Source organism: Myotis daubentonii, chromosome 2 (assembly GCF_963259705.1).
Source record: "Myotis daubentonii chromosome 2, mMyoDau2.1, whole genome shotgun sequence".
NCBI lineage: Eukaryota > Metazoa > Chordata > Mammalia > Chiroptera > Vespertilionidae > Myotis > Myotis daubentonii.
This window is the reverse complement of record NC_081841.1, coordinates 68,095,902-68,120,357: the sequence shown is the minus strand read 5'-3', so window position 1 is coordinate 68,120,357 and position 24,456 is coordinate 68,095,902. Positions and strand designations below refer to the sequence as shown.

General features: G+C 45.6%; 1 protein-coding gene across 3 annotated transcripts in view; it reads left to right on the top strand.

The window, feature by feature from the left end:
• BEST3 (bestrophin 3) overlaps positions 1–22,295 on the top strand; it is a 43,429-nt gene extending 21,134 nt beyond the window's left edge. For all 3 annotated transcript variants that reach the window (XM_059683593.1, XM_059683594.1, XM_059683595.1), the window contains 3 exons: positions 1,352–1,432; positions 4,594–4,745; positions 17,076–22,295. In XM_059683593.1, the coding sequence (XP_059539576.1) occupies positions 1,352–1,432; positions 4,594–4,745; positions 17,076–17,994 (1,152 nt within the window). In that variant the 3' untranslated portion in view covers positions 17,995–22,295. The remainder of the gene's footprint in view (positions 1–1,351; positions 1,433–4,593; positions 4,746–17,075) is intronic.
• The last annotated feature ends 2,161 nt before the right edge of the window (positions 22,296–24,456 follow it).

Below are 24,456 nucleotides of genomic sequence, written 5' to 3'. Positions count from 1 at the left end.
CTCTCTCCCTCTCCCCTCCTCTCTGAAATCAATGAAAATATATTTTTAAATAAAGGATTGATTCTTTATTTTAAAATATATATACATATGAAAAGCCAATCTTAGCTCCATTAAGAGAGAGGCAGCCCTAAGAGAAGTGAGTTTTCTCACCACAGATTTTATCTCAATTTCTAAACAGCTGTTTTATCTACACCATTCTAATACTTATCACTGTTTTCACAGTGTAGAAAATTCATCTAACCTTATGAACAGATATTATTCAGTTATTTGCTGGAAATGGAGCCTTGGGGGCTTTACCCAACACTGAGGCCTGGGTTCAACCTCTCACCCATTAAATGAGAATTTTGGGGGGAGGGGACCCAGGCATCACTCATTTAAAAGCTCCCCAGGTGATTTTGATGTTCAGCCAAGGCTGACAACAACTGCTCTAAGTGGTTAGACTTAAATCCTAAAAAAATAAGTAGGTAGATTTTCTACCAAATAGTCTCAGAATCTAGAAACTACTAATCAATGGTGCCTTTATTTTATACACTTGTAAATTTTTCCCATTTAGGCCCAATGAAAAATCACTCACACACCCAGATAATAAAAATCAAAGGGAATTACTCAAAAATGAGACTAACAGGTGAATCATTTTTGCCATCTAAATCTCTCATCAAGAAGGCTATTCAATTCAGGAGCATGGTAAGAACGTATAATATTGACCAACTATTGTAAGATATATAAGAAGCTCCTAAACTGTTCCCAGTGGGAAAACTAACTCACTAAATCCTTTAGGGTAAAACTAAGTAAGACAAATTCCAGCTTTATGACTTACTAGCTCTTGGACTCATTCATTTAACAGTTATGTCCAATAATTATAAAGCTCCTTGTACTATTTTCATTCATTGTGATTTGTCTTTCTCTGCTGTTTGAACCTTCCCCATGTTTACATTTTGTCTCGACACCTGGTCCTTCATAAATTCCTTAAGAGCACAGGCTGTGCACCCCTCAAAGTGCCTGGTGCAGTGCCTCGCACACTGTCAGGGCTCCTTCTGTAGTCAGTGGTTTGATTTGTACCTGAAAATCGATTATCGGCCTTCTAACAGCCCGTGGCTTCTCTGCACAGGCCTGCAGTGCCACCGGGTAAATAGATCCGCTGAGGACCTGCCCATGCAGGTGCGTCATTCCGGGTCTGAGAGTCGGTCTCGTTTGTTGGTAAATATCTGCATCTATACAGCAACCCAGTCCCCTCTAGGCTTCATCTGATGGAAGGGACAACAGAAAGCAGAGTGTAAAACAGGCATCCTCTTCAACTTCACTCTGAGTCCTCACAGCATCGTGGCTGACTTGGTCTGTGTTCTTACTGCAGGTGGCTGAGCAGCTCATCAACCCTTTTGGAGAAGATGATGATGACTTTGAAACGAACTGGTGCATTGACAGAAATTTGCAGGTGAGATGAGCTTTCCTGTCCTTTCCTTTCCTTACCATATATATATATATATATTAGAGGCCCGGTGCACAAAATTTGTGCATGGGGGTTGTCCCTCAGCCCAGCCTGCACCCTCTCCAATCTGGGACCCCTCGGCAGATGTTCGACTGCCAGACATCCCTCTCACAATCCGGGACTGCTAGCTCCTAACTGCTCACCTGCCTGCCTGCCTGATTGTCCCCTAACCACTCCCCTGCCAACCTGATTGACACCTAAATGTTCCCCTGACGGCCCGATGACCCCTAACTGCCCTCCCCTGCTGACCTGATCTCGCCCCCAACTGCCCTCCCCTGCCAGCCTGTTCACCCCCAACTGCCCTCCCCTGCTGGCCTGATCGCCCCCCAACTGCCCTCACCTACTGGCCTATTCACCCCCAACTGCCCTCCCCTGCCGGCCTGGTCACCCCCAACTGCCCTCCCCTGCCAGCCATCTTGTGGAGGCCAACTTGTGACAGCCATCTTGTGATGACCTCACATGTGATGCCACCTAGGCTTTTATTATATAGGATAATCATCTCTATATATAAAAGGCTAAGTGACCATCCGACCAGTAGCTATGACAAGCACTGACCACCAGAAGGCAGATACTCAATGCAGGAACTGCCCTCTGGTGGTCAGTGTGCTCCACAGCAGGAGTGATGTTCAGCTGACCTACAGGCACCAGACACCAGGCTCACTGCAGAGCGCTGCTGCTGCAGTGGCGCAAGCCTCTCCCACCTCTGTGGCACACTACCGAGTAGCGGCAGCGGCAGGTGTAGCAGGGGCCGGGATGAGCGGGAGTAGCACCCAGCCCTGGCTCGGGCTCTTCCCTGGTTGCCTGTTGCTTCACGCACTGCTACATCCCTTGGGGGATGTCAGACTGCCAGTTTCGGCCCAGCCTGCAGGGATCGGGCTGAAACCGGCAGTCCAACATCCCCTGAGGGGTCCTGGATTGCAAGAAGGCACAGGCCAGGCTGAGGGAACCCCCACCAGTGCACGAATCCATGCACCTGGCCTTTAGTTAATAATAAATTACTTGTACCATTTTAAATCCAAACAGATCCTGAATGTAGGCCCTTGAACTTTGGCCCAACCATTAGCCACAAATAAAAGGGGTTTGGCCCTTTGGTATGTTGCCGAGGACCTTCTGAAACCTCACAGCTCCTGAATATCAGTTCCAGAGAAATGTAGTCCCTTTTAAGTAGAATTTCAAGCCAGTTTTCTTTTTTAAGTTTTATTATTAACTAGAGGCCCAGTGCACAAAATTCGTGCATGGGTAGGGTCCCTAGCGGCTGCCGGCTGCTGGCCGCCTGCTGGAGCCTTCCTTCATTCTGCACTGCCCCCTGGTGGTCAGCACATATCATAGCAAGCAATTGAACTCCCCGGTCAGTTAACTCCTAAGGGGACACTTTGCATATTAGGCTTTTATATATATAGATGTTATACAGCCTCTTCCACCTCAGAACAAAACAATATATTAATGCATTCTTTAATCTGTTTTCCATTGCCACCCAGAGAAGTTAACAGTGACATAATGGCAGCCAGATGCAATCTGATGTGAGTTCCCAAACTCACATCACGTAGGTCCCTGCCATTGGATGTCCATCAGCTGGACACTGGGAGCCTGGACCACACTGGCCCGTATCTCAGATCCGCCTGTATCGCACCAAGGGGACCTCGGCCCCTTCCCTGAAGCATTATCCCACAGAGGTTTTCCATGAGGAGCCAGCATAAGATAAGGAGAATGGTCTCCTCAGACCATTCTCTCCCCTGAGAACCACAGCCTGTGGAAGGCCTTCAGCTCATCTATTTGTTTTGAGCCCTTACTCAGCTCTGAACCAGGTTCAAACATTTCACCATCGGTCACTGTTGGCTCACAAACTGACCCCCGTACAGGGAGGGCAAGGAGAGACTGGAGGAAGAGGCAGGCCACTCCAGATTGGCAGGCAGCAGGTTTAATAAGCAATGGGACACTTACATACATACGAGGCTTGCCTTGGGTGATCACCAGATCAGCATATGTCCTCACCCACCTGGCAGAAGCTTCAAAGTTTATCCAGAGGCCGTAACTGGCTGGGTGCCGTCAGGTATATTGTTCTGATGGTCTCAACAACACATTGCTCTCTCCAGCCTGCATCCCTAAGAGCAGCTCCACTGTGACCAGGACATTCATTCCAAGGACAGGACAGTTGGGTGAGGAGCCTCCAACTGCCCAGGTCCAGCTCCTGGGTCACCTGGCGGTCACATCGCCTCCCTCGCCTCCCTCAAATATCACACTGTCAGTCTGCTAGGAAGGAAGCCTAAGCCACTCACTCTGTAAAACTTGGATTCCCAGAGGGTTAATAAGTCACTCATGCATCAGATTGTCAAAGAGGAGAGACCACTATAGCCCCAAGCAGGATAAGGTATTGATACACTTTTCCAAACAAACAAACAAAAGTTCAAGGCATATAAGAAATGATATCTATACTAATAAAAGCCTATGTGGTCATCACACCCTCACGCTGTGATGCCCCCATGCCGTAACAGTCCATCACCAGGAGGCTGCGTGCGGGTCCCGGCAGCTTCGCGCAGTGCAGAGGCAAGACCCCCGGCTCCGGCCGACCTCTTTGGGGCCATCCATCAAGGAGCCCCGGATGGGTGGGTGGGGCCTACCTCTTTGGGGGGATGGATCGTGGGGCTCCCGCACTGTGAGAGGGCACAGGCCAGGCTGGGGAACCCCTCCCTCCCCCAAGTGCACGAATTTCATGCACCGGGCCTCTAGTCAAGTATAAAGGTGTTTATGAAATCCCCAGAGTGGGATATTGAGGATCTTCGGCTTCCTGCGATATCTGGGATTGGTGGGTGCTGTCAGGATGGGCAGTGTGGTAACTCTGAGCAAAGAAGACGGTGCCTCTCATTCCTCTAGGTTAGAAGCAGCTCCACTCGGAGGCATGTGTCTTGATGAGCCCCGTCTGGGCAGTTTCACAGCCCCACTCTATGCAGCGGCCCTGGTTGCAGCAAATACGAACCACAGACATTTGTATTTTCACTCTTCGGGCTGTTCTCCATCCCACTCCAACTCCCATCCACCCTCCGAAACGTCTTCTCTTTCTTTCTACGGTTCACATCTGGATGATTCTAACACTGCAACAATGCTTTCAGGTCTCTCTTTTAGCTGTGGATGAAATGCACATGAGCTTACCCAAGATGAAGAAAGACATCTACTGGGACGACTCTGCTGCTCGCCCCCCATATACACTGGCAGCTGCTGACTACTGCATACCCTCATTTCTGGGGTCAACAGTCCAAATGGCGTAAGTGCATTTTTAAAAAAATCATCATTGTTTAGAAAATAAGTGATAATTTTTTTGCCATGTTCTTGACGTTACTTTCATTACAACTTTCAGTTAACAGTATCTTATAATTTTTATATATAATTAATATACCCAAGGGAGTTAAACAGTAAAGAGATGTAGTTTCTGGTTTAAATATGGTGTGTGTGTGTGTGTGTGTGTGTGTGTGTGTGTGTGTGTGTGTGTGTTTTGGGGCAATTTGCATTTTTACATTGCTTTTGTACCACAGCAAACTTTTCCAATAGTTGTGAAACTATCCTTTTTTTTCCCCCATGCAATTTGAAGATAGTTTAATTATGTAGTCTTTTATTACTTAACTCTATCATAATTAAATGCATTTTTTAATAAATGTTTATTGAGCATGTACCATGTGCAGGCACTGTGTTAGACTACTTGGAGACAAGTAAATCTTAAAGAATTAAATGAGTTTTATCAGAAGTTTTCCCTAAGATTATAATTCAACTACCCTGGTCAGCTAGCTTAGTTGTTTGGAGCATCATCCCGTACACCAAAAGGTTTCCAGTTCGATTCCCGGTCAGGGCACATACCTAGGTTTTGGGTTTGATCCCTGGTGGGGGCACATGCAGTAGGTAACCAATGGATGTTTCTTTCTCACATCCATGTTTCTCCCTCTCTCTTTTTCTCTTCCTCTCTCTAAAATCTATAAACATATCCTTGGGTAAGGATTTTTTTAAAAAGATTATAATTCAACCCAACTGTGTTTAGTATATAGTAAATCAATCTCTGTTCCCTGGTTTTAACATAACAATCTGTCCGTATATACAAGCTTTAAATAAATGGGCTGAGGCCTGAAGTAAATCATGCACAGTTCTTGAATAATTTTATTAAATCTGATAATGTATTTGATTTTTAAGAAATGTGTGAATAGGGGGGAAGTTTAAGTATTTTTGCTGAAGGCAGATGCCACAGTTTCCAAGTAACTTAAAAAGAATATGGACAAATTTAGAAAAGTAAGGAGCCTTCCCAAACATTACAGAAAAAGGAAAAAAACTTGTGGAATTTTTCTTGTAACTTTTGGACAAAGAGTGGCTGGTTGTTCCCCGAGGGAACAGACTTGGGTTTGCATTTTGTAGTTGCCACTTGTGACCTTCATTCCCCTCCCCGCAGTTTTCAGCCCTCCTCTTTCCCTATCATTTAAAAAGCAAAATTCAACTGAGCACATTTTGAAGATCCTATTGGCTTTACTCAGTGATTCGTGAATTAGGCAACGTTCAATCTAACAGGTAGAAAGGAGCCCTGAGGAGCTGACTTTATAAACAGAGGGAGCAGGACCAAGGAAGTCCTTGCTCTAGGCAGCTGAGCAGTCAATCTAACAGGTAGAAAGGAGCCCTGAGGAGCTGACTTTATAAACAGAGGGAGCAGGACCAAGGAAGTCCTTGCTCTAGGCAGCTGAGCAGGTTGGTTATTGTGACGTTTCCTTCAGGGGGTAGCAGGGGCCTAGCAGGCAGATTATCTAACGAGTGCTCTCCTGGTGAGTCCAGATGGGCTGGTTGAAGATCCCATCTCTGCGAGAGCTAGAACTATATTAAGGCTCCATTTGGTGATGTGGGGCTTAGCATAAGTAACTTGAAGCTTGTTGTCTTGTTTTTATTTCTTTTATTTCTTTTTTATTAAATTTATTGAGGTGACATTGGTTGATAAAATTATATAGGTTTCTGATGCACAAGTCTATAATATATCATCTGTATACTGTATTGCGGGTTTACTACCCCAACTCAAGTCTCCTGCCATCACCATTGATCCCCCATACTCTCTTCTACCTCCTCCACCACCACCCCTTTGTCTTGTTTTTAACACTGTATCAGGATACCTAGCTTCAGTCCTCTTTCTGTAAGGCTTTCCTCTTAGCCGAGTGTCTCCTGACCCCATAAGCTGTGACTTGTATGCTCCTCCCAAGGAGCCTCTGAGGCTGAAAGCCCTTCGAGACCCAGAGGAAAGGATGACGAAGCGGAAAGCCAGGCGCTGTGGTATATGTATAATAAGACCCTTCAGGAGCCAGGAGATTTGCCCTTTCCTCAAGAACACCTTAGAGAAAGATGCCTACGCTAGACTAGCTCCTGCCTCCAGAGAGACTGCTGAGCCTGGACTCTGCTGTCCAGAGCTCCTTCCAGGCCAGAGAGCTCGTCCCCACCCCAGCCAGTTGCTCAGTCTCCTGGGATAGAAATGTCCTGTTCTTTGCACTACTCAGCATTTTTAATGCATTCTGCAGTGGCAGTTTCATGGATGTCTGGCAACCTTTGCAATTTTGAAAATTAATAGATGCTCTTCTGTGAGTTTGTTTTTAGGTCATTAAATATGCTTTAACCTTCCCCTCCACTCCCATCATTGATTAACGCAAAGTATTTGAAGAGCTAACGTGTAAAAGAAGAGAACCCAGCCCCACTGGCGGGCAGGGGGCTATTGGGGGGCCTCTAGTTAGCCTGCAGGTGCTACCAGTGCTCCAGTTCGAGTGTCTACTTAGTTGTTTTTGCCTGACAGTTAAAAAGATTTTTTTTGGTCTCATGAAGTCAGGGGCGGTGGTGTGTTTTTAGTGGTTTTATAACACTTCAGGGTGGGAAAGGGGAAGCTGCCTCCCCCACGCTGCCATTGTTCCTTACAATTGCCTTATGCCTTGTTTGAACAGATCCATAAAGACTCCTTATGCTATTTACTGTAGGACTGTCCACTTTATAACTTAGCAGACCTTCCATCGGGGAAAAAGTATCTCAGACATCAGGGGCAAGAAGAGACCTTTGCCTCTTCTGGGCAACCTTCCACTGTTTGTTCAGACTACGAGTTTTATCGTTGATGATGGTCTCCTTTTCGTTTGGCTGCTGACAGCTGAAAGTCAAATTTGTAGCCCACCTTTAGAAAGTCTGTGATGCTTGGGGGCTGCTTTCCTAGGTGCTGTGTCTCATCTTGCCATTGTTCCTTATTCTAGGTCTCCTATCGTAGCCTAACTTCATACATTATTGCATTGTATGTGTTTTTATAAGCCACCTCAAGTCCTTTATAAGATGAAGCAAGATGTAATAAAGAAACAAAATGATAAATATTCTTGCTCTGGAAAAAGAAGGAAAAAAGGCTGAGCAAAAGGAGTCCACTGGAGAATAAGGAAGACACAGGAGCCAGAGGTTGACAGAGCAAGGTCCTAGAGAAAACACAGGAAGGCAGGGGTGGGCTGGTCCCGGGGGGGCCCTGGGCACCTGAGCGGGAGGGAAGGAGCTGGAGCCGGATGTGGTGAGGGGGCTGGGAGATGGTGCCTGTGTAGCTAGTGAAGCAGGAACCTGTGTGCTCACCACAGCCGATCTCCATCATGTCTTAATCCAAAGGAAGTGTTAACAAGGCCCATCTTTCTCTGTCTAATCTGAGGCCAAAAAGCTTGTTTTAAAACTATATTTTATAATTTCTAACACAATATGAATGCTGAACTTCTATCTCCCAATCTTGGTATGGGGCATATTAAAAGTCAACTTCAGAATGACCACTTTCAGTGAAAAAAAGGCCAGTTGAAAATCTGAACAGAGCACCCAAAATAGAAATTATAATTACAAAAATATTAATTTTCATAAATATACCTGTCTTGAGCATCTAATAAACAGTGTTGATTATTCTCTGTCCAGTACTGTCCACTTAATAAACCATGTTATAACTTAACTGAGCAATGAAAAGAAATCTTTCTGGTTGATCTCTTTTCCATTATACAGCTGCGATGCTATCATTTGAATCTGATTAATATAATCTTTTGTCATAATGTAAAACACTTTCTGATCTGCTGTTTTAATTAAGGCATCTTTTCATTAGTTCAGCCATGGAGACACTATTAACCAAGATTTTTAAAATGCCTGAAAACAATCAAAAGAAGAGTTGTTCATAAAATATGCCCAAGTTCTAAAATGAAAATGGTTCTTCTTTTACAACAAAAAAAGTACATAGTAGATCAGAAGTATTTTTAATGATATTAGTTCAAATATACCAGAAGCAAACACTCTGTTTCATAAACCTCCCTTCACCAAAACAAACTTAGAATGCTTAAACTCAAGCCAGCATTGCTGAAAATAAATTTGTTTAAAACGAACAACAAAAAATAAGGTGCAGGCCTAGCCTACCACACAGCTGGCTTGGGGTAGAATGCTTGTCTTCAATTATACAGCCACGAGTTGCTCCAAAATTCTTATCATTTTTTAAATGCTTGGGATTATCCATTCGCACAACTTGTTAAGTCTCTGAGGAATGGAATATATGGAAATTAAAAACCTGAAGTCTCATAACTCCGTTTAATCCTGTCTTGAAAATCAAAATGACCAACAGTGTAGAAGCAATAATTTCTTAAAGGCATTGGTAAACCCTAATAAAATGCCCAACCATAGCAACTAAAGGATTCAAAATCCTGGAGAAGGCGGTCGCTGATTATGAAATGGATCGCTCATGGGTGTCGTGAGGGTATGAGGTGTACACCAGGGGCTGTGCTCACTCTGTCTGAATCTAAAAGCACTCGCTCTGCCTGTGAACCTTGGATTACTGATTGCAATCCTGTTTAAAGAAGTCTGTTCTATTCGGCTTTCTGCCATGATTCAAACATGTCAACATCTCACACTTACAGTGATCTTAAGCAATGTGTCCATGAAGCCAATTAAGGATCCACTTAGTAAAGAGGAAAAATATTCAAATTTTTGTAGAAATTTATTCCTATTTGGGAGTTGAGGAATTTAAGATTTATGTGTTACTGTGAAACTGTAACCACTTACCCAGAAATAATGACTTTTACTTCTCTATCTTCGTTCCAAAGTTCTAAGAATATGTAGCAATAATACATTACTTTTTTGCAATTGTACAAATATGTACAGAGCATTTAGAATTATATAGTAGAGCAGAAGTATTCTTAATGATATTAGTTCAAATATACCAAAATATGTATTTTAGCAAAGAAACACTTTATTGAAGTACTAGAGGCCCAGTGCACAAAATTCCTGCACTGGCAGGGTCCCTAGTGGCTGCCACCAGACGGGTCCTCCCTCTCTTCCCCCGGCTGGCCCCACGCCCTAGTCGAACTCCCGGGCAACTCCCAGTCAGAGGGGACAATTTGCATACTACACTTTTATTATATAGGATGGTTGAGTATATTTCCAGATGGATGCTTTATTGGGTAATCTTTTCTTAGCCAACTGTTTTAAAATTTTTCACTTTACAAGGAAAAACATAATATTGCATCAGTGTATCACAAACAACCAAGAATATCTTGAATTCTGAATCACTAACTTGAACAGAAATGTATTCTTGGAACATTGATTTGCACTTAATGCACCAGAGAGAAAGGAGAGACAGAACCTCCCAAGGACATGAACATGCATTAAGCTTATAATTTTATAAATAACTTGGGGGCTCTCTCATATGCCGACATGGGGGCCACCATTGGCGCTCTAACTTCCTAAATGATACGAGAGGTACAGATGGCTTAATTTTCTTCTCTAACAAAACTATAGAGCACAATGGTATTGAAAGGTGGGGGCCATTAGGTGAACCTCAATTTGGGGCCAATATTTCTCTTTGCATCAGCCAGTGGAGGTCAGAGTTGTAATGGAGGGCAGGCATGATATGTTTATTCTTTAACCAGATTTGCCATAATGCTTGGTCCCCTGACTCTGGGGACACTAGCAATTGGCAAATAATAAATCTGAAGTGAGAATAACTCATATTAAGTATCATTTTCCGAAATTCCTCATTTTGCGAGCTCCAAGGTGCAATAACATTTTTTAAAGAACACGCTTGAAGGAGAAAAGAAAGTGACCTTGAAGCAGAGGTAACGGAGAGGCAGCGGTAGGGTTGCGAGCCCTGTTGGCAGCTTTCTGAGCTAAGCGCTCCTCTCACGATGCTACACTGGCTTGAAAGTGTCCCCAGCAGGGGAGTGGAGAGGGGGGCTGGGAAGATATACCCTTCGGTCCACTGGACTGTCCCCACAATGCTTAGCCCCACCCCTCCCAGCTCCGTGTGAGGGTTACCTTGCCCGTCTTACAAATCCTTGACTACAGCTTTGAGGTGACTCTGCGGTGCAGAAGGTTAAAAATAACAGCATTGGCCTCTAATGGGTTTGAAGAGGACATTTCGCCTTGCCGGTGAATAAACGCTCCTCCGCAGCTGTGCCTTTTTGTCCGGACAGGTTTTCAGACAAATGATCGGCTCCCTCCAACGCAGTCGCCTGACTTTGGGGACACTAGCAATTGGCAAATAATAAATCCGAAGTGAGAAGTATCATTTTCCTAAATTTCTCATTTTGATTCGTTTAAAATGACGTCCTATTATTAGAATTTAAATTGTCAAAACACCACTTTCACAGTGGCACAGAGAAGAAAAATTAAGCGTCATCCAGTTTTATCCCTCCGTCTTTTGAAGCTTATATTTCTTTATAAGGAAGCTTGCTTTGAAAAAAATGCCTTCGCTCTGTGAGTGTCATCCGCGCTGTTTTTGGTCTTCCCATGTGAGACACCCCGGCAGTCTGAAAAGGGGCTGCCTGTCTCCTGCCTCTTTGCTGTGGCCACAGGAGGCACACAGCGTTCTGCACCCCGCACCAGCCCAAGCACCTTTGGGAGAGGCCTTCGTTAAACTGCTGCTGCTGCTGCTCTCAGAGATCTGTCATTGGCAAAGAAGACTGTGGGGCTTATGGTGTTGTAGGTGCTCAATAGAGATTTTTTTTTTAAATTGGGTGGCTGTTTTATTGACACTTGAAATTAAAGAATGCAGACACCAATCCAGACAATGATCTGACCTATAGAAATGTGACGCTTTCCTTCCTTCTAGCCTGACAAGCTTCACATCACCTCTTCTTTCTCCTGCACCTAGCCTTCTTGTCCCTTTCAAAAATAGCCCAGGCTGGCCCATGTGGCTCAATGGTTGAGCATTAACCCAAGAACCAAGAGGTTGCCGGTTCGATTCCCGGTCAGGGCACATGCTCAGGTTGTGGATTCAATCCCCAATAGGGACAGTGCAGGAGGCAGCTCATCGATGATGAGGCAGCTGATCAATGATGTTCCTCTCTCATCGATGTTTTATCTCTCTATCCCTCTCCATTCCTCTCTCTCTAAAAATCAATAAAAACGTATTTTTAAAAATAGCACCATACATGGCACAACTTTTCCCATGCTCACTTTTTCTATATTTCAGTGTGGATGATTAATATTGTGCAATAAATGTGTGCTGCAGGGTTTGGCAATGGCTGCAAATGGCACAAAACACAACATTGAGTGGCAAAGTTAGGGCAGTCCCACCTGACTGGTTCTATCTCCCTTCCCTCAAATGGTCCAGCTTCCTCTCATCCTGTATTTCCTCTTCATTTACCCAGTGCCTTAGTCTTACTATTAAATGACTGTTATGGTCATCCCTTCTAATGTGTTCACTGTTAGGTGGCAGCTCCAAGGTGTAGTAACATTTTTTAAAGAATACGCTTGAAGGAGAAAAGGAAGTGACCTTGAAACAGACGCTATCATTTCCTCCAATCACGTGCAAGATGCAATGATGATTCAAAAAACACCTCTGAAAGTTTGCCAGTCATTGAAAGAACTCTTTTTATACCCGTGCTACTCTTCAAAGCTTTTCCACATACAGATGACTCCCAAACAACCTGCAAGGCAGGTAGAGTAAGGTAAACCTGTCATCAGATTACCAAAGTCACAGAGAGGTTCAGTGGGCCTCCCAAGGTCACACAGCCTGGACAACAGCAATCCTGGATCTGCAAGGTCCCAAAATAAATCATTTTTCTTACCACAGAGGCAGTTCTCAAATTCCACCTCTGGGCACTAATGGCTGCATGGTACTTTCCATGAATGTCCCCCTATCTCTAATTACCTGCCTACCTCAGTCCAAGTGAATTCAGAATCTAAGACCCAGCTTTTTCAGCTGACCTTCTCTAATATATAGCAATATAATGAGGGTTCTGACATTCTATCATATAATATTTCTGCTATAATTGTTTGGGGGTATTTTAAGTGGTACTGTATTTGGGCCTCAGAATTGTACTAACCGTATACTATGGGTACACATTAAAAATCAAATACGGGGAAGTAGAAAGTCTAAATGGACCTAAAAAAAAATACACCCAAGCCTCCCAACTGGGAAATAAAAAATATAAAAATATTTTCAAGTACATCAGGTCCTTGAAGAATGTCATCTCGTTCAACATCATTTTATTATAAAGTTTATGAGATCCCGTGGGAACTTAACTCTTGTTTCTATCAATTAGCCTATAGTAAAATTGGTTTCCTTATTTATCATTTCACTTAAAGTAATAGAACCTATTGATGGTGTTAAGTTACATGCTATTCTCTATGCTCTAAGCCTTAAACTCTTTTGCTCTTAAACCACAGTTTCTGCTGTCCTGTTGGGAACCTTGGCTATAGACACAGGAGAGCGGCATAGTGTGTGGGCAGTGAACCCTTCATGGAAGGTGTCATGTAGAAGAAGGTTCATTAGATTCATCATGGGGAGGGGGTCACACTGCTCTTTGGTAGCAGAGAGCCTGGAGGGCTGCCCTCATCACTTCAGCGTGAGATTCATAAAACTGCCCCCCAGATCACAGACCACTAAGTGTCCTTCTGGAGACCCATTTTCTGACTAACAGTTTGGAAATTTCCCAAGTCATGTTTCTTATTCAAACCATGTCTGTTTGACAACATTCATTCATGCTGCTTTCCACGTAGCTGTTCCCGTTTGGACACTGCTACCAAATGGCACACTCTAGCTCTAGCTCTGCTGTCCATTCTCAAAGACGATCCAAGCTCTCCACTGCCTCCTCCAAATCCCTCTCCCTGTCATCTAAGACTCTTCATATCACAGCCCGAGGCGACCTTTCTACCTCTATGCAGACACTATCCTGTGTGCTTCACACAAACTCAAGTATTTCCTGTTCTTCACAAACACCCCAAGCCAGTGATGGCGAACCTATGACACGCGTGTCAGAGGTGACACGCGAACTCATTTTTTGGTTGATTTTTCTTTGTTAAATGGCATTTAAATATATAAAATAAATGTCAAAAATATAAATCTTTACTATGGTTGCAAATATCAAAAAAATTCTATATGTGACACGGCACCAGAGTTAAGTTAGGGTTTTTCAAAATGCTGACACGCTGAGCTCAAAAGGTTCGCCATCACTGCCCTAAACTGTCCTGCTACCCTGTTTGCCCAGTCGCTTCTTTCACCTGGAGTACTCCGTCCTTTCTCTGCCTATCTGATTCCTACTCAGAATCAAAAGTCCAGCTCAAACACTTTCTTTGCTCCAAATTCAGTTATTTATATGCAATTGGCTCTGGAACAACACAGGTTTGAACTGCATGGGCCCACTTATATAGGGACTTTTATTCAGTAAACATTATTTTCCTTATAATTTTCTTTCTTCTTTTTTTTAGTTTATTGCTTAAAGTATTACAAAGGGTATTACATATGTCTTCTTTTTTCCCCCCGCCCTTGACAATCCCCTGGCCTCCCCTAGCCCCCAGTTTCTTATATCCATTGGTTATGCTTATATGCATGCATGTAAGTCCTTCGGTTCTTTATAATTTTCTTAATAACATTTTCTTTCTTCTAGCTTACTGTATTGTTAGAAGATAATATGTAATTCATGTAACATACAAAACATGTGTTAATTGGGTGTTTGTTACCAATAAGGCTTCTGGTCAGCAGTGGGCCATTAGCAGTTAAGTTTTTGGAGAGTCCAAAGTTATAAGTAGATTTTCAGTGCCCTTAACCCCCACGCTGTTCAAGGGTCAGCTGCACATGTCTTCGCCCTCCTTTTAAATAGTGTTATACAGGACTTAATGCAATAAATTGGTTCCTGGTAGGTGCTCAATAAATTTGGCTGGGTAAGTGGCTAGCTCTCACGTGTCCACACCACTGTTTCACGAGGCAGGAAGGTGCAATAGGGTCTCAATGTCGGCTGGTAAATCAGTAGATCATTAGCAAGAGCAGTGGCCTTTTTGCAGCTTGCTTTTTCCATCCGGTGTATTTTTCTCCACTTTGTGACCCAGGGCCTTAATCGTTTGGCCTCCGTTGAATGTACATATCCACCACATCAATGCAGAGTAAGAAAGTGTGGGTGTTGTTGTTTTTAGGATTCCTGAAGTTTTGAAGTAATAATAATACATTTTCCTCCTAGAAGATTTTGTCATTCTTACAAGGCTGTGTGGTTTAGAAGGCGCTAAGGCAAACAGATCCTGAACAACAAGTTCAGGTCCCAAATGGAGGATAGAGGCCTGTCCACCTCGATTCCCAGAGCCCCTCCATCCAGCGAGGCAATCTTAGTGAACAACTGCGCTTGTCGCTCCTCTGGAGAACTCCCTGATGACATGGGCTCCTGAAGTGTGACTGGAGATATGACCCAATGAAACCCAACCAGCAGAGTCACCGGGGCTGCTGAAGCATGAGTCTGCATTTCTCAAGTCAATGTAACAGAACCTGAGCCATGCAGAGTGGAGAGCGGGCCAGAGGCTATCTGGTAGCCAAGGGCACTGCTGGGGCTTTAGAATAACAGCGCGAGGCTGTAATCGGATGCCATCCCAGGACATTTAGCCAGTTAATCATCTCAATCACCCATTCGTTATTCATCAACACGAGAAACCAAGTTTTCTTTTGGCTGCCCTTTTGCCCTTTCAGGTTACACCAATATTGCGCCGTCCTTACCTTTTCCTTGTGTCGCATAAAATGCACCTGGCATAGAAAAACATCTTGTCACCATGGATGGCACTGTGAACACTGGCCTGGGACGGTCCAACACAAGCGCTGGCAGTTTAAGGGCACGGCTTTCAGTAGTTCTTCAAACCTCATTAAGACTGTAAATCCACAGAGACGTGAGACCAACAGCCATGTAATCTGAGGCAGGAGAGGCCTGACAACCCTATAGCCCTTACTGTTGTCTCAATTATCCAATTTATTGCAGCCTTGGAGGAGAAGATTAAAGAGGGTAAGGTTTTTTGTGTCTTCAATGTTAAAAATTCTCAACAATAGCAAATCTGTCAAACTAATCACACGAGGAGCCCAACCTCAGTGTGAGTCCTTCCACAAGGCCCACACTGCCTCCTCAGGCTTTGTGTCAAGGGGAGTAAAGACAAGGATTTTGGAGTCAGACTTCTGGGTCTGACCCTCACTACTACATCGCCTTAACGGTTCTCTCTGGGCCCGCTCCCTCATCTGTAAAGTGTGAGTGGCAATAACAACACCAACCCACATGATTCCTGTGGTAATTAATTACCTCATGGGAGGTCAGTAAATGTTAGCCCTTATTTGCACTGTCTTGAATTTAGCTAATCCATTGTTTGGGGAGTTTTATGGGTCCTGGGAAAATATGACCTTTGTTCATCTGTGATAAGGGAGAAAGAACACATACTGTATCTTTTTGTTTAATGTTCAAATCTCTACATCAGTGATTCTCAAAGTGTGGTCTGGGGACTCCTGCAGATCCCCAGCACCCCAGTCCTTAAATTGATATAGATCACTGTATAAGCTAAAAAAACACACAGTATGATGGTTTGATTTATACAGATACAATAAAGAGAAAAAAAATAAGAAAAAAAGGGACAAATTTTTCTCCTTGTGATGAGAACTCTTAGGATTTACTCTCTTAACAACTTCCCTATATATCATACAGCACTGCCAGCTGTTGCAAAACCACCTTTGTAATACTGAAATGTTATTTGCCTTTTTCACTCTCATGAGTGTGGAGTGGAATTTTCCAGAGTCTACATGCTAGGTGATGATGTAATCACTTAATAGGTAATGGAATGTGTGCTTGTATATTCTTGCGTGTGTTTTGTTGTTGTTGTTTTGTTTTTATCCCTCAACTCTTTCTAATGGAGTAAATAGCAATAGCTATAACCCACATAAACAAATCCCTTTGGGGTGCTCAATCATTTGTTTTGTTTTTATTTTTTTATTTCAGAAAGGAAGGGAAAGGGGGAGAGAGAAACATCAGTGATGAGAGAGAATCATTGATCGGCTGCCTCCTGCACGCCCCACACTGGAGATCGAGCCGGGCATGCCCTGACCTGGAATGGAACCGTGACCTCCTGGTTCATAGGTCCCCGCTCAACCACTGAGCCACGCGGGCTGGGCCAGTTTATAAGAGTTTAAAAAAGATCCCGTGGCCAAAAACTGAGACCCTCCGCTAGACTATATCAAGTCAAAGTCACCCTCCCGACCACCTCCAAATCCGTCACGCAAAAATGCCAACGTGTCCTCTGCTTTGAGACTCTGCGCCCGGACAAGCCCCAGAGGCACTCTGCCCACCTCTGCCCTCCTGTCTTTCAGGCTGTCGGGGTCCGACTTGCCCGGCGAGGAGTGGCTGGACTACGAGAAGCACGGCCATCGCCACTCCATGATCAGGAGGGTCAAACGGTTCCTGAGCGCCCACGAGCACCCGGGCAGCACGCGCGGCCGGCGCTATGCCCGCCAGGCCAGCGAGAGCTCCGCCTTCCTCCCGCCCGGCGACCTCAGCCCCCCCAGGGACCTGCTGGACGTGCCCTCCCGGGGCGCCCGCCGCGCCCGGCAGCACCTGGCCCCCGAGGGGAGCCCCGCGCTGCACTCCAGCCTGGGGGAGCTGTCCACCATCAGGGAGACCAGCCGCACCAGCACCTTGCAGAGCCTGACCCCGCAGCCCAGCCTGAGGGCCTCCCCCGTCAAAATGCCGCAGGTCCCCGAGGTGCGGATCACCGCCCCGGGGCCCGTGGCCGAGGACCTGGGGGACTCCACCGCCTCCTTCCAGAGCTTCGAGTTCACCGGGGTGCCGCCCATGGGCCCCGGGCTGCCCGGGGACCCCCTGAGGCTGATGGTGTTCCCCTCAGGGGAGGGGACGCCTCCCCGAGGCCCCAGTCCCCAGACTGTCTTAGCCCCAGCTGAGCAGGACCTGTTCCCCTTCGCCCCCGGGGAAGACCCTTTTGCGAACGACGCGTTCCCCAAAAGGTGGAGCCTCCCGGGGTTCCTGGAGTCCAGCCACACCTCCCTGGAGGGCCGAGGGCCGGAGCCCGCCAACCCCGAGCCGCCTCCGTTGCTCGACCCGGAAACGTCCTCCGAGACCAGTGGCATCAACTTCGTGGCTGGCCCGCGAGCCTCCTCCGACCTGCTGTATTTGATGGAAACTCTGGACACCAAGGAAACGGACATCGTAGAATTTAACAACGAGCGCACGGACGGGTCGCCCGGAGGAAAGCCAGCGAGCGCCAGGACCTAGTGCTCGTCTCCATCCTTCCCTTCCCGGAGGTTCAGCATGAGTTGCAGGACATGTCAAGGACTGGTCAGTTTCTAAACAGCAATCACACTGTATAAGCTACTTAAAACTCTGGAGGGCATTATGATCCGGACGTTTTCAACTAAGAAAACCCAGCACATCTGCATCATCCACCACCGCGGGGCTTCCGTGGACGCTACCCTGACGGCAGTGATGTATCTTAACCAAATAAGGAGCCTTGAATACATACATGATTTATAAACCCATAGATTGTCAGTTTTGGGAAGCACCTTAGAGATCATAACACAATCCCCTGGCTTTGCCAAATAGGAAGACAAAGAACTGCCTATTTGTTTCCTTTTCTTCTTCTTTTCTTCAATTATAAAGACAGGGAGATGGCTCATAAAATGCCTCAAATGCTGCCTTCTAATGACGAGCTTTTGTTTGAGGCTTTCCTACACTTCACTCCCACCTTCTAACCTGTTATTATCATCGCTTCCATGTTCTTAAGCTTCAGCTTCGTCTCCCATTTCCTCTTCTCCTTTCACCGCTTCATTTTTCTCTGTTCCCACTTTATTCTCCCATCTTCCTCTAGTCCCCTTCTTCCTAGTCTTGCTCCTTCCCTAACACTCCACTCTGACCCACCTTGCAGGTTATAGTATTTGCTCCTGCCAACTCGGTTGCTTACTTTTTGCCGTGATTTTCCAAATGTGAGGCACTGGCAACGCCTCCCACAGAATAACCGAAGATGCCAACAAATCCACTTGACACACTTCCAGCCCCTCGGCGGAGAGGGTGGGAGTCCATGGAACCCCGCACCCTGGGCAGCCATGGCCGTTTCTCTCGGCCTCCACTCTGAGGCCTGGAACACTGGACAAAACTGAAGTCAAGATGGGCATGAGACTTAAATAACCACAGGCTATGGAACCAAAGAATACCAAAGCTTGAACGTGTTTAACTCGAACTCTTAAAGCCAAAATCCCAACCTTGTCACAGCGTGGGACCAGTTACTGTGTCTGCCAGGTTGTTTGGGATGAGGTAGGACGTTGGAGCTGGGAGGTTTAGGGGGTCCAGGACTGCACCATGGGGATGGGACTGGGACTCACTCACTCCAAGGAGCTCTTGGGGTGGCTGCCAGTGGGGGGCTCCCAATTTTGTCTGGAAAGCCATGTCTTATGAGTGCTGCTCTCACTATTTCTGTCATGTGATAAAGCTTGACTACATAAGGTTTAAGAAATAAAATAACCCTAATAGCCACCATGTACTGAGTGCTCACAGTGTTCCAGGCAGCAGCACGGAAAGTTCACTGATGACCTCACTAATCCTCACAGGAATCTTATGAGCTGATATACTGTCGTCTCCATTTTCAAGATGAAGATCCCAGAGGCTTTGGAGAGGTAAAATAATTTGACTAAAACCACACAGCCAGGAAGTGCAGGGCTCAGATTCAAACCCAGGTTTCTGACTCAGGAGCCCATACCCTTAGCCGGTGAGCTCCCTCCCTGTGCTGTGCCATCTGCAAGGCCCTGAATCTGCCAGCAATTTGCCCAGAATGCCAGAGGGAGGGTGCCCTGAGAGAACCATGCCTGTGTTTCTCCAGCCTTGGAGGCCTCCTTCGGTCCTCCCTGCTGAAGTCTACCTGCATCTTTTTTTTTTTAATATATTTTTTAATTGATTTCAGAGAGGGAGGGAGAGAGAAATAGAAACATCAGTGATGAGAGAGAATCATTGATCGGCTGCCTCCTGCACTCCCCACACTGAAGACTGAAACCCTGACCGAGAATCGAACCGTGACCTCCTGGTTCATAGGTCGACTCTCAACCACTGAGCCAAGCCAGCCAGGCTACCTGCATCTTTAATACATGCATACAAGAGGGCATTGCTCCATGTTGGAGGCCCAGGCATGGTCCTCTTCATTTTCCTGAAAGAAGAAAGTTGGCAACCCCCCCCCCCGCCCCCGTCCCCTTCCCAACTCCTCCTGATATGCAATGCTATCATTAGCACATTTTCACAAGGCATTGCAGCATCCCAATGACCACCCCAGCTGCACGACAGCAATGGCATTTACCTTACCTGGCCTTTCTCAAGGACTAAAAGCAAATGCTATTGGAAGAAATGCTATACATGGATGGTTTTCTATGTTGGTTGATAGTGTTACTACCTGGGAAGGCACTGATATCCAAAGCATTACACAGACTACAGGATCAAGCCCCAATATAACACTTTTAAAATGTAGAAACCTTGCCCTAGCTGGTTTGGCTCAGTGACTGGAGCATTAGGTCCCAGACTAAAGGGTCCTGGGACCTATTCCAGTCAAGGGCACGTACCTTGGCTGTAGGTGCATGCAGGAGGCAACCAACTGATGTGTCTCTCTCACATCGATGTTTCTCTCTCTGTATCTCTCCCCCTCCTTTCCACTCTCTCTAAAAATCAATGTGGAAAATATCCTCCAGTGAGGATTAACCAACAAAATAAAATAAACTAAAAATTTAAAGGCAGGAACCTTAACCTTCTCTTAATACTCTTCTCTTTAATGTTTCAACTGAAGTCCCTCTACTTTCTTCTCTTTGGCTTTATCTATTGCTCAAATGCAAATGTTTGTACTTTGCTGCTTTTGAAATATAATTAATTTTTGTCCCTAAATGCAAATGATAAATTACACACAAATAGAATCATGCATTTTGTGTTCGTTTATCTCTGCTTCCATCCATCCCTCATGCACCTTTGTGCAGGGAATTAATGTCCTTGATATTTCATCAAAATCTGTGATGGCCTCCCCTTTCCTCCATGCACCAAAAAATGAACAATGATTAGTTCAACAAGCCTATCACCTAGACTGCTGGTTTTCAGTTAAACAAATGTAAAGTGACATGTAACTACTGTTTAATTGGCACTTACTTGCCAATTACACATCACTAGTTGCTGTGTAGTATGATAGTTATCTGATTTACTAAGGACATTTAGCATCCCTTCATATACTCCTTAGTCCTCATGGGACTCCTATTTTAAAAATTGCCTTTTCAAGTTCTTTTATCTATATTTCTCCTGTTGGTTTCCAGGAGTTCCTTCTATATTTTAGAGTGATAATAGGCCCCTGTTGGTTTTGGACATCACAACAGTTTTTTCCAATCCTTTGTGTGTCTGTTAAAAGTGTCACTGGTGTTCACTGTTGAATAGAAAGCCTTAATTTTGGTATAATCAAGTTCATCAATTTTTTTTGTTTGTTTTATTCTTTTGAAGTTTTGGGGGAGAAAGTCTTTCCCCACCCGTGTCATGATTATTCTCCTACAATTTTTTCTATTATCTTTATAACATTAGGTAGAGAAACAGTTTTCTTTTTCTCCATAGAATGAGCTAGTTTCCCTACAACCCCTCCAATTAAAAGACCAGTTATAAGTTCCATGTATTTCTTGCAAATCAGATGCGCTGGTATGAAACAAAAGAGCATCTGATAGAACTAAAAGATAGGGTGGTATATATATAAAAGCCTAAGCAACCATTCGACCGACTGGTGCTATGATGCACACTGACCACCAGGGGGCAGATGCTCAATGCACAGGCATGGAAACACAGAACAGACTGATGAATCTCAGAGAGAAGGAGAGACAGGGGAGGTCAGGAAGAGATTAACCAAAGATCTTATATGCATACTAAAGGCCTAGTATGCAGATTCGTGCACCCGTGGGGTCCCTCGGCCTGCCTGCGGAGATTGGGCTGAAACCAGCAGTCCGACATCCCCTGAGGGGTCCTGGATTATGAGCGGGCACAGGCCTCTAATGAATGAATAAAAGAAAGCTGAACTTAATCACATAAAATTCTACCTCCTCCCCACTGAATACAAACTTTCTCCAAATGCATCTCCTCTCTTGTCTTCCAACTGGTGCTTTTCCTCCTTTCGGTGCCTGGAGTGTGTAAACTTGTTACCTTCCTCTATGCAAAAACCTACTAAAAACAGGCCTGTCTGTGATCAGGCTGAACCTAAACTGCAGGAGTAAAGTCTGGTACATACGGAGCTCTTGCTAAAGAACAGTGATGATGTTGCAGGACCCTTCAACACTCAGAAGAGGGCAGGATGGAATCCAGACAGCTGGAGCCCACCACTGAACTATATTTAGGGCCCGGGATCAGCAGAGGTGGGGGCGGCACACCAGGAGGCCAGCATCTCTTGTTCTTGCTGGCTGAGACCTGCCCTGTGTCTCTGGGACTTTCCCATTGTCTCCGTCTTTGCGCTCCTGGAACAGGCTGTGCTCAAAGATGGGTGGATGTTGGGTGTTTACTGCCACACCTGGGATACTTGCAGATGGTTTCAGAAGAGAACTTAATCTCATCTGCTCTTTATTCCTCAAGAAATGAAGCTTTCTGAAATTGGCAGCATCCTTGACATTAATAATAAATTCATTATTTATCCACATGATCCTTGGACCCTCCAAGTCCCAAAGGGAAACACACTTTTTGAGATTAGAAAACACTTTCAACCAAAGGACCAAGCAGATTTTTCCCCAGTAAAAATGGGGTTTGATTAATTTTGTTACTAGAAAGAGTGAGAATACAGCAAGCTCCTGAAGGACTGGGTCACCTCTCTGCAAGTTTGCTCCTCTTGGCCCCAGTTCAGAGGCTGTGTGCCCTGCTGCTCTGTCAAGGAAGAAGGTCCAGGTCTAGCTGAGGAGGGCCAGGCAAGGTAATGCAGTTCTCACAGGTAACAGTGGAGGTGGGCATGTGCTCTCCTGTCCCAGGAGGCAGCCATGCCCCTCTGCTGGGATGTAAGCTGTGTTCACTGTCCTGCTCAATCATGGTATCTCCGTGCTTCGGACAGTGCCTGACACGTCTAAAAAACATTAGATGAGCTCTGGCTGGGCTACTCAATGGTTCGATTCTCGGTCAAGGGCACATACCTCAGTTGTGGGTTTCCCAACCCCTATTGAGGTGCCTGAGGGAGTCAACCAATCGATGTGTCTCTCTCACATCGATGTTTCTATCTCTCTCTCTCTCTCTCCCTCCTCCCTCACTTTCACGCTCTATAAATCAATGGAAAAATATATTTGGGTGAGGATTTTTTTAAAAATTAGATGAAGGAATGCTTGAAAGAAAGAAAGAATTAATTAATTAACCAAATTAGATCTAGAGCCGACGCTCTATCCGCTGAGCCAAACCGGCTAGGGCTCAATTCTTTTACTAAAGCATCACCAGCTCCATGGAGACCTCAGCCACTCTCTGTTCCCTAAACTATGCAAAGTGACTTTCCGTGACTTGGTTTCCTCACAGATGAAATGGAGATAATAGTAATACCTGTTATTGTGAATATTTAATGAGTTCATTCATACAAAATTCATAGCGCATTGCCAGTCATATGGTAAGCATGTCGGAGCCCCTCTCAGACAGGCTAAACCTGGATTCTGTCTCCTCCTGAGCTGCCTCTCCGGGGGAACTGTACAGTCTTCGTAGTCTCCCTGGCTCGATGACAGGGCAACTCACTCGAGAGGGGACGCCCAGCACTAATCAACCGCGCTTGACCAGGCCCCATTGGCAGCAGGCCTTGCAGGGATGTCGGATCCCAGAGGACCCAGGAACAGCATTTGTGTCTGTGTCACTCCCACTGGAGTAACCCGAGCCTCCCCACCGCTGGTCATGGTAGCTGGAGGCTGATTGTCTCTTGCCAAGAGTACAGGCGGCCCGCAGCCTGCTATTTCCAGGCATCGACCTCGGGATCCATCAGTCACTCCGAGGTCAGCTCTGGAGCAAATGGCATGGAGCACTGAATAGCAGGGAGGCTGCACAGAGCGGGGAGATGAATAAATTTGTAATTTTTAAATTGATTTTAGAGGGAGAGGGAAAGAGAGAGAGAGAAACATTGATGTGAGAGAGAAACATCGATTGGTTGCCTCCCACATGTGCCCCAACCAGGGACCGAACCTGTGACCTTTCAGTACACAGGACAATGCTACAACCAACTGAGCCACACTGGCCAGGGCAAAATATATAAATTTTTAAAGTTAGTTTCATTCTCCTAACGAAAGGACAAGTCAGTAAGTAAAGGAAGAAGAAACAGCTAAGTTGGTGAACCCTGTTGGTGTGAGGAAGAGACGGCTGGGAAGAACATCAGACTCGTTCAGTGCTTGGGAAACAAAATCTCTGAAAGCCATAAAGGATCAGAAGTTGATAAAAGACCGATCTGAGGTGAAACACCAAATGCAAGAGGCAAGCACACTCCTGTCGAGTCGCTTTCCTCAGACTACGCTTCAAGGGCTACTCAGAGAGCCTGCGGGAGAAGCCCCGAGGAGTGGGAGCACCAGCAGCAGGGAGCCCAACATCAGACCCAAAATGACACTCACCGTGGCCAGGGTGGCTCAGTTGGCTGGGCATCCTCCTGTGCACTGAAGGGTCGCCAGTTCAAGTCCCAGCGAGAGCACATGCCCTGGTTGCAGGCTCGATCCCTGGTAGGGGTTGTGCAAGAGGCAGCCAATCAAT